Source organism: Myotis lucifugus, unplaced genomic scaffold, assembly GCF_000147115.1.
Source record: "Myotis lucifugus unplaced genomic scaffold, Myoluc2.0 scaffold_194, whole genome shotgun sequence".
Taxonomy (NCBI): Eukaryota; Metazoa; Chordata; class Mammalia; order Chiroptera; family Vespertilionidae; genus Myotis; species Myotis lucifugus.
The window spans coordinates 1,539,354-1,547,858 of NW_005871242.1; the positions used below are offsets into that span (position 1 = coordinate 1,539,354).

Genomic DNA, 8,505 nt, shown 5'->3' on the forward strand with positions numbered 1-8,505 from the left:
CCTTGATTGTTGTAGGTAATTACTACTTGACCTCCAGGCCAACTGGCTGTGAGAATCAGCTGTGTTTGCAGTGGGAGAACTTCTGTCCTCTAGGGAGGTGCTCATCTAGCCTTTGCCTGAGGCTATCCGGCAAATGGCTCTGTGCAGGGCTTGGGCGGGGCGGGTCCCACAGGATCAACAGGGCGGAGGAGGGAGCAGTTATGGCTGCTCTCAGTCCATCCCCAGGGGCTCTGCCTCTCTGTCCCAGCAACCGCTGCAAACCTCGGAGGGACTGAAGCCAGACAGTCCCGCTTCTCCCGTTTGAGTCTGGGTCCCTAGAGACTCGCCCGGATCTGGAGCTCAGAGTCTGAGGCTCCCTCCGGATTGAAACAGACAACCGCGCCCTCAGCCACCAGCCCGCGCTGCGCACACTCCGCACCTTAGTATTTTACTTCAGCACTGCGCATCCTCTGATTCTCGGTTCCTTCTAGTTGTAGAACTACCACTCAGCCAGCCTTCCTGTGGTTCTGGATGATGTCCGTTCCATCTTTTAGTTGTAATTTTGAAGTGGTTGTTCGAGGCAGCAAACTCCAGCGTTAACCTATGCCGCCATCTTGGTTTCTCTGACGCCGTACATTTTAAACTTTGTTTCTTCCCCACCACCTACATAGTCACCGTGTTCAGTACTATTGAACATATTAACCCTTTGCACTCCGAACCATTCTGGACATTGGCTACCAGCTACTCGACGCTACTTTGCGGCGGAAACGTGCATTTACAGACCCTCGTATTATTTAGTATAATTTTGGAACCAAGTAACGTATTATAATGATATTGGACTTATATGAATTGGGTGACATCAAGGAATGTATATTTGCAAAAAAAACAGTATTTTATTGTTTATAATTTTGTACAGTATGATAAGTTTTGTAACACTCCCCAATATGCATTGCAGGCTGATTAGTGCATGTTTGACAGTAATAAGTGGTTTGACGCCTGCCACCAGGTGTTTTCCTGTTAAAACACACAATGCAGTCCCGTTTTCTTTGTCCCACATCGGGAATATGTAGTTTATTGTTTAATCCGACACAAAACCCGCTGACATTTCTTGTATATATCTTAGTAATTTTACGATATTTTGATTTAATTTCTTGTGCCATTTCAAGATAAAACTTCAGGGAAACATGCATGTCTCAAAAAGTTGCGTTGAAATAACTCAATTCCCCGTAATCACTAATAAACTGCAATGTCCCCTGAGAGGGGACATCCGAGTGATATGCTAGAATTCCGATGTCCCCTGAGAGGGGACAGTGGAGTGCAAAGGGTTAATATGGAGATATGACCCCTGGCCTTGCACATTAATATCACATGCCATATTCCTGGAAGCCATTCCTTTCTGCTTTGGCTTGCAGTAATTTACTTATAATAGAAGAGACTGTCTGCAAATTCCATAAATAAAACTTCAAAACCCAACTAAAAGTAGCTCCAACTCAACTTTCCCGTAGATTCTACCAAACGTTCCTGACCACTTTCATGCTGTTCCGCAGGGACGGGGGTACAAAGGAGGGCAAATTACAGTAGGAAGAGATAGCAATCTCAACTGATTATTAAAATAGCTAATTTTTTGCAAAATTTACAAAAGTACGACCCCATGTATTCATTCCTAGGGTTCTTCTCAGAGTCTTGGAAAGGCCCGTACACGCACAGGGTCCTGAAGCATTGACTTCATGCAAACCTCCTTGGCTATCACTGTGATGAGCATCTGAAAAGGGCACTCGGGTTTCATCATCAACTATTTCTGATAACCTTTTACTAACTGGGTTTAATTCCAAAAATTCTACTTTAAACATGCTTCTGTATACAGTAAAGCACAGAATCTACTTACAAATGGAATACATTTCCAGTTGCTGTCTTAAGCGAATTTTGCTCATTGTGTCATAGAAGTTGGGCTCTGACAAAGTTTCTGCTGTAGGTGGCACACTGAATATCCTCATAATCTTCCTTTTATTCCTGAAACACAAAACCAATGCAGAAGAGAGATCTGTATTAATACCTATCCTATGTAATAAAAGCCCAGTGACCGAATGGCAGAACCACCGGAATGACCATGGCCCTTCACCCCAGCTGGCCCCATCTCCCACGGGGATCCCCACCCTGATTAGGGGCAGGGCTGGCCGGCAAACCACCTGCAGGCCCTTGCCCCGGCCAGCCCCGCCCCCGATCGGCCCCCATCGGGGCAGGTGGGCTGGACCCCACCAGTGCACAAATTTGTGCACCAGGCCTCTAGTAGGACTATAATATTCTCAGGATCGTTGTGATCGGAAACTACATTTAAGGACTTAAGTGGCAAGGAATCCATCTTTTATTTTGTCTCAGTGGATGCTTCCTTGGCTCAGGTATTCTTTCTTTTTTTAAAAAATATATATTTTAGTGGTTTTTTTACAGAGAGGAAGGGAGAGGGATAGAGAGTTAGAAACATTGATGAGAGAGAAACATGGATCAGCTGCCTCTTGCACACCCCCTACTGGGGATGTGCCCGCAACCAAGGACCCTTCAGTCCGCAGGCCGTCGCTCTATCCACTGAAACAAACCGGTTAGGGCAGGTATTCTTTCTTTCACTAAAAAGTATGAAGCTGTATGCCCTGGTCGCTGTGGCTCAGTTGCTTGAGCGTCACTCCATGCACCAAAAGGTCGCCAATTTGATTCTCAGTCAGGGCATATGGCCCAGGTTCGATCCCCAGTTGTGAGGCAGCCAATAGATGTTTCTCTCTCTCTCTCCCTCTCTCTTTTTCTTTTAATCAATAAAAACGTATTTTTAAAAAGTATGAAGCTGTATATGTATAGCCACAGGGATATACAAAAGAAAAGTAGCCGAACAATCCACTTTACACAACAGTGATGTACCTCTATTGTGCTTTCACTCCCTACCCTTCCAAAAGCCAAGTATTCTATGGAAAAATGCATAAACGAGAAAATATCTGATTTTTCCCTTCCCTCTCATGTCCTCCAAATAAAGGTAACTTTCTGGGTTTTACAATAAACAAAATGTGAGCAGACCTTAACTTTGGAAAATGACGGATACGCATATTTCTTGTATACAATAGCATGACTTCAGTGGAGCTTCTGTATGGCCATCTTTTTAAAATTGATAACAGTGCCCCTGCTTTTAAAACTGTGGGGTGGGGAGGAGGCAGTGGCTATTTTTAGTGGAACATGGTTTCTTGCAAGTGGGCCAGTGCTGATATGTAGAGCCTTCCCTCACCCATCCCCTACAGTCTAGACAGCCAATGGGTGGGCTGCTTCAGGGCTCAGGCAGCTAGGAAGGATGAGCCTGCATGTCTGAGAGCAAATATAGGCTCTGAGCTACTCCCCAGACCAAACATCTGTAATTTCTGGATTACTAATTAGTTTGAGCTATCTACTGTCTTTTTGACTTTGGCAGAGGATACCATGAAGCATGTGCCTATAAGCAGAAGCAACTCAGTTCAACTAATAGTGCTTTTCCTTTTCAAAGCAGCTTCCCCACCCTCGCCACCCTCCCCACCCTCCCTCACCCCCCACAAAAGGAAAGGAGAGAGAACAGTTACATTATGCTACGGAATCTAGAATTAAAGTAGGAAATATTTATTGAGAATTTACACTATGTGACACACCAGGCCTGTTCTCAAGGGACTGAAGTTTTTGTGGAATAGACAAGTAATCAGAATAATACCAATATTGTTTAACTAGAGGCCCGGTGCACGAAACTTGTGCACTGGGGGGGCGGGGGGGGGGGTTCCTCTGCCCAGCCTGCACCCTCCTGTGGGGAGCGGGCCTAAGCTGACAGTCGGACATCCTTAGCGCTGCCGCAGAGGTGGGAGAGACTCCCGCCACCGCTGTTGGGCTCGCCAGCTGTGAGCCCAGCTTCTGGCTGAGCAGCGCTCCCCCCTGTGGGAGCGCACTGACCACCAGGAGGCAGCTCCTGCGTTGAGCGTTTGCCCCCCTGGTGGTCAGAGCGTGTCATAGCAACTGGTCGTTCCGCTGTCCAGTCAATTTGCATGTTACCCTTTTATTATATAGGATAAGTGCTATGAAATAGTCTTGCACAGGAAACAGAAGGGAACGCTTAAAATGTGCAAAGAGAGAATTGCTAAACACACAGGAGTTAGTGTGTCTGCATTTTAGGGACATGGGACAACATGTGTGCTCATCCAAGGGTGCCAGTGAACACAGGCTGGGTGATAAAATTGAGCTGTGTTAGATATGATAGAATGGGAGTATAGTGAGCTGGGCTGGGTGCCAAGGGCTGCACTTAAATCTCCACCTCTTAAAGCAACAGGGTTTTCCAAGCCAAACCTTAGTGCCCAGTGCTCAAGGGCACAAGTAGACAGTGCTATCAGAGCAGGAACAAAAATGTTGATGACATTATTTTTGTGCGTTTAATTCAGATCAAACAATCAAACCTGCAGAGCTTTTAAATGCCCAGTTTCTTATCTCCCCTGAAGTACTCAAAGATTTACCTCTTGGCATACATGAAGAGACCAAAGCTAACGAGGATGACAACCAAGTAAACATTGGTGGCTTCGTTCCAGGCCTCATGAACGCTGTAATCAATAGAGCCATCGTCACCCATCACTCCGTAATCCCCAGGCATGTGGCTGAAAGAGAGAAAAAAGAACAGGGTTTCTGTTAGTGAGGGATGGTATGACTGGAGAAGGGCTGGCAAGCATACGGCCTGCTGGCCACCCTCAGTCCTGCCGCCTGTTTCTCTATGGCCCAGGAGCCAAGAATGGTTTTACATTTCCAAACGGATACATTTTAAATGGTTATAATTACCTACATAACAACCTTGATTTTTGCCTCACAGCTCTCAAAGCCTAAAATATTTACAATCTGGTCCTTTAAGAAAAAGTTGGCTAACCCTTGGTCTAGATAACTAAGGCATGTAACATATTCCCCCTTATATTTTATTTTTAAACCTTTATTGTTGAAAGTATCACATTTGTCCCCCTTTTTTTCCCATTGACCCTCTCCAGCCTGCCCCTCCCCCACCCCAGGCCTTCACCACCCTGTTGTCTGTGTCCATGGGTTATGCATTTATGCATACAAGTTCTTTGGTTGATCACCTCTCCTTATTTTTTAAAAAATATTTTATTGATTTCAGAGAGGAAGGAAGAGGGAGAGAGAGAGAAACGTCAATGATGATAGAGAATCATTAATTGGCTGCCTCCTGCAGACCTTCCACAGGGGATTGAGCTCACAAACCGGGCGTGTGCCCTGATTAGAAATCGAACCCAGGACCCCTTGGTCCATGAGACAACATTCAATCCACTGAGCACACCCAGCCGGGTGTCCTCCCCTTATTTTTTACTTTGAAACATTACAGCTTCTACATAAAGGTTAAAACTTGGGATTAAGAAATCATATTAGTAAAGGGACACAGGCTGAATATCACTGCACAGTCTCCAAACAGTGACTATCACCCAGATGAAAGCAACTGAATACTTTGAAACACCGGCCCAAACAACTGGCTGTGATGTTCAGAAAAGTGCTGCACTCGTGACTGCGGCCTAGAGAAGATGTGACAGCCATGACAAGGCTCTTCCACAAGCCTCCCGTGTGGAGCTTTATCTAGTTTTGGTTTACTGGCCAAATGTGGTTGAAAGAAGCTACAGGATAAAAAGTTAAACTTTTTTGCTATTTACACAGCTGTGACTTCTATTCAAGGAAATGCATTCTTTGGACATTCCCACAGAAAATAAGAGTGGTAATAGCAACTGTATCAACTAGCCGTAAAAGAGCAATGGTTTCTTATTTGTGCTTGGGAAGGTAACTGAATTTTTCCTTTAAGAGAGAGTTCCTCCTTTGTGTTGGACATAAAAGGTAAGTCTAAGTAAAATGACCTAATATGTGAAAGAAATCCAGAAGTGTTATTTTAGACATTCTATAAAAAGGAAGCTGAACAAAATGATAGGTGATAACTGCACGGTAGTTTTTACGAATAAGACAGCCATTTTCTACTACCAAGAAAAAGAGTATCTGAAATGGCCAAAAAATTGTTTTGCAAGTTTCCCATAGATATTCTATAACAATGAAGACACTGCAGAACTTCATCCACTAAAATATTTTCAACCTGTCCTGCAAGCTTCCAAAATAATCTACAATGTAGATTTGGCTCAGTAAGTTAATAAGTGTGTATTAAGGACAGAGTCTGTTTTCTTTCTTATAGTGTGCCTCTGCATAAAATTAATGAAATTTCCTCAGAGGTCTGCTGCCAAGCCAGGTGGCATGTTTGTCCCTTGCTGACATCTGAAGTCTTTGTCAGACATTTGGGGACATAAGGTACTCATTTACAATAAAGTGAATATCGTGAATGGCATTGAACTTAAACTGTTAACATTGAGGGCAAGAATAATTTCTCTAAAACATCTATTGGTGTCTGATGAATATAAAGATGTCTTGTAAAAATTAGCCAGGAAATAATAAAACAGAACTTACTTTATAGTAATCTATAGATGAAAGATCTAAATATTCAACATCAGACCATATCCATATCCTATATATTAAAGTCTGGCCGTGAATTTTCTTTTAAAAGAGGCAGAGGGGATTTGGCACAGAGTTTCAATTCTTATTCCTTAAAACTGAACTCCAGAGTTTCTCTGAATATAATAATTATGATTGATAGTAATCAATCTACTTTAGAAATGAAAAATTTTGGAAGACCAGAGACAAATAATTGCTTATGATTTATGATTTTGTTGGTTCCAAAATGTAAAAAAAAAGACAATGACTGTGTTTGGCAAAAAGAGATGGCTTTAGATGTCTGATTTAAGATGCTGAAAAAGGCCTGGAACAATTACGCAGCAAGGGTGGTAGCTTTCAGGATTGGGAGTTATTAACAAGTCAGGAAAGAAGCAGGAAACGTAGAAGTGGCCACTAGAACATTTGGCAGGTGCCATTTATCTGACAAATTATGAAAGTGTTTCCTATCTGTTTCCTAACACCTGAATGGATCTGAGCCAGGTTAATTTTCTGGCTTCAATTTTTCACAAAATTCTGTTTAAATGGTGTAGTCCTACAGAGCTTATCTTCCTCGTGCTACAAATATGCCAGTAATTACAAATTACAGAAGATTTCAAATTGTTGCTGACCCAGATGGTAAAAATTCAACGTGAGTTATATAACAGCTATTAGACAACATCATTGCTATGCAATGACAGTACTGTTCCACAGTTCCAGGGAAATGCACTGGAGGTATCGTTGTGAAAGATCTGTCCTGAGGGTACACCTCTCCTGTCCACTTCTCCATCATGACCAACGGCACGGCTTTGTAAGGCTGCCAGGAATAAAGAATGGTTTTGTCCGAAGTCACAGCACAGACCCACGGCTCCCATGTGGCCTGAACTACGACCATCCCCTTCCAGCATGCCACAGTCCAACCAAGCGCACACAGACACCTGAGCGGTTCCGAACACCACCACAGCCTTCCTCTGGAGTGAAAAGCAAGATGCCCAGGGGCATTCGAATGTAACGAGCCATGTGCTTGGATCATGATTCATGGATTTCTCAAATTCATCATCTGGGAAAACTAAACTTTTCCCCTACGTTTTCCCTGGACAGTAATGCTTGAACGATTTCCGTAAGATGCCTGGGTGAGCTGACTTAAGTCCCAGGTACATATTAACACCCAGAGATAAAGTTGGTAAAATATGACAACTAGGGTTTGGTCTTAGTTTGATAGACTTTTACGCTGACAACTAGACGTTTTCTAGGGATTAATGATTATATCATAAATTTTAAAATTAGCTTCCTGATATCATGTCTAGGTGGCTCTAAAACGGATTATCACTTGTCACCGTGTCTTGAATGTTATCATTTTTGTCTCTCGAAGAGTGCTTGGTTATTTTGATACAAATTCAGATTAGAAACACTTCCAGTGGTTCTCAACCTTCCTAATGCCACGACCCTTTAATACAGTTCCTCATGTTGTGGTGACCCCCAATTTCATTGTTACAAGTGGAACATAATTAAAGCATAGTGATTAATCACAAAACAACATGTAATTATATATGTGTTTTCCGATGGTCTCAGGCGACCCTTGTGAAAGGGTCGCGACCCACAGGTTGAGAACCACGGCCTTATACGGTTCCGAGAGTTCCTCATCACACAGTCCATCGCATAACTGATTCTCCTTCTCAGTCCTCTGAAACACTGACGGATGGGCTTCCTCGAGTCGGAAGGGTGCACAGGCTAACACAGGCCTCCGGGAGGAAGAACCCGAGGGGGGCAGGCAGTAACATTCGAGGGTTCACGTGCTGGGCCCGGCCACATGTTCCAACATGTTTCCTTTAAAGCTTCACAACCACCTGCTGGGAAGGCACTACGCTCCCATTTTACAGAAGGCCCCCGGATGACGGTGGTGGTTTCCCCAGGAAAAACCTGCCCCAAATGTCAACACAAGACCTGGGGGGGTGGGGGGGGGGGGTTGGCACCTGGGATCTTGATTCCCCCGCCCTTAAATCTTTTCCGGCCCTGACCCCAAATTTT

At 43.9% G+C, this 8,505-nt stretch overlaps 1 protein-coding gene across 2 annotated transcripts in view; it reads right to left on the minus strand.

Annotated features, from left to right (window-relative positions):
- Nucleotides 1–8,505, minus strand: part of SMIM19 (small integral membrane protein 19) — a 38,106-nt gene that overhangs the window by 5,085 nt on the left and 24,516 nt on the right. Inside the window, exons 1-3 of one of the 2 annotated variants that reach the window (XM_023760836.1) lie at nucleotides 6,949–6,968; nucleotides 4,479–4,616; nucleotides 1,865–1,989 (exon numbers count right to left, since the gene is read on the minus strand). In XM_023760836.1, coding sequence (XP_023616604.1) covers nucleotides 1,865–1,989; nucleotides 4,479–4,612 — 259 coding nt within the window. In that variant the 5' untranslated portion in view covers nucleotides 4,613–4,616; nucleotides 6,949–6,968. Of the gene's footprint in view, nucleotides 1–1,864; nucleotides 1,990–4,478; nucleotides 4,617–6,948; nucleotides 6,969–8,505 lie in introns of those variants that run through there. The other variant, XM_006097034.3, reaches the window with a different exon arrangement.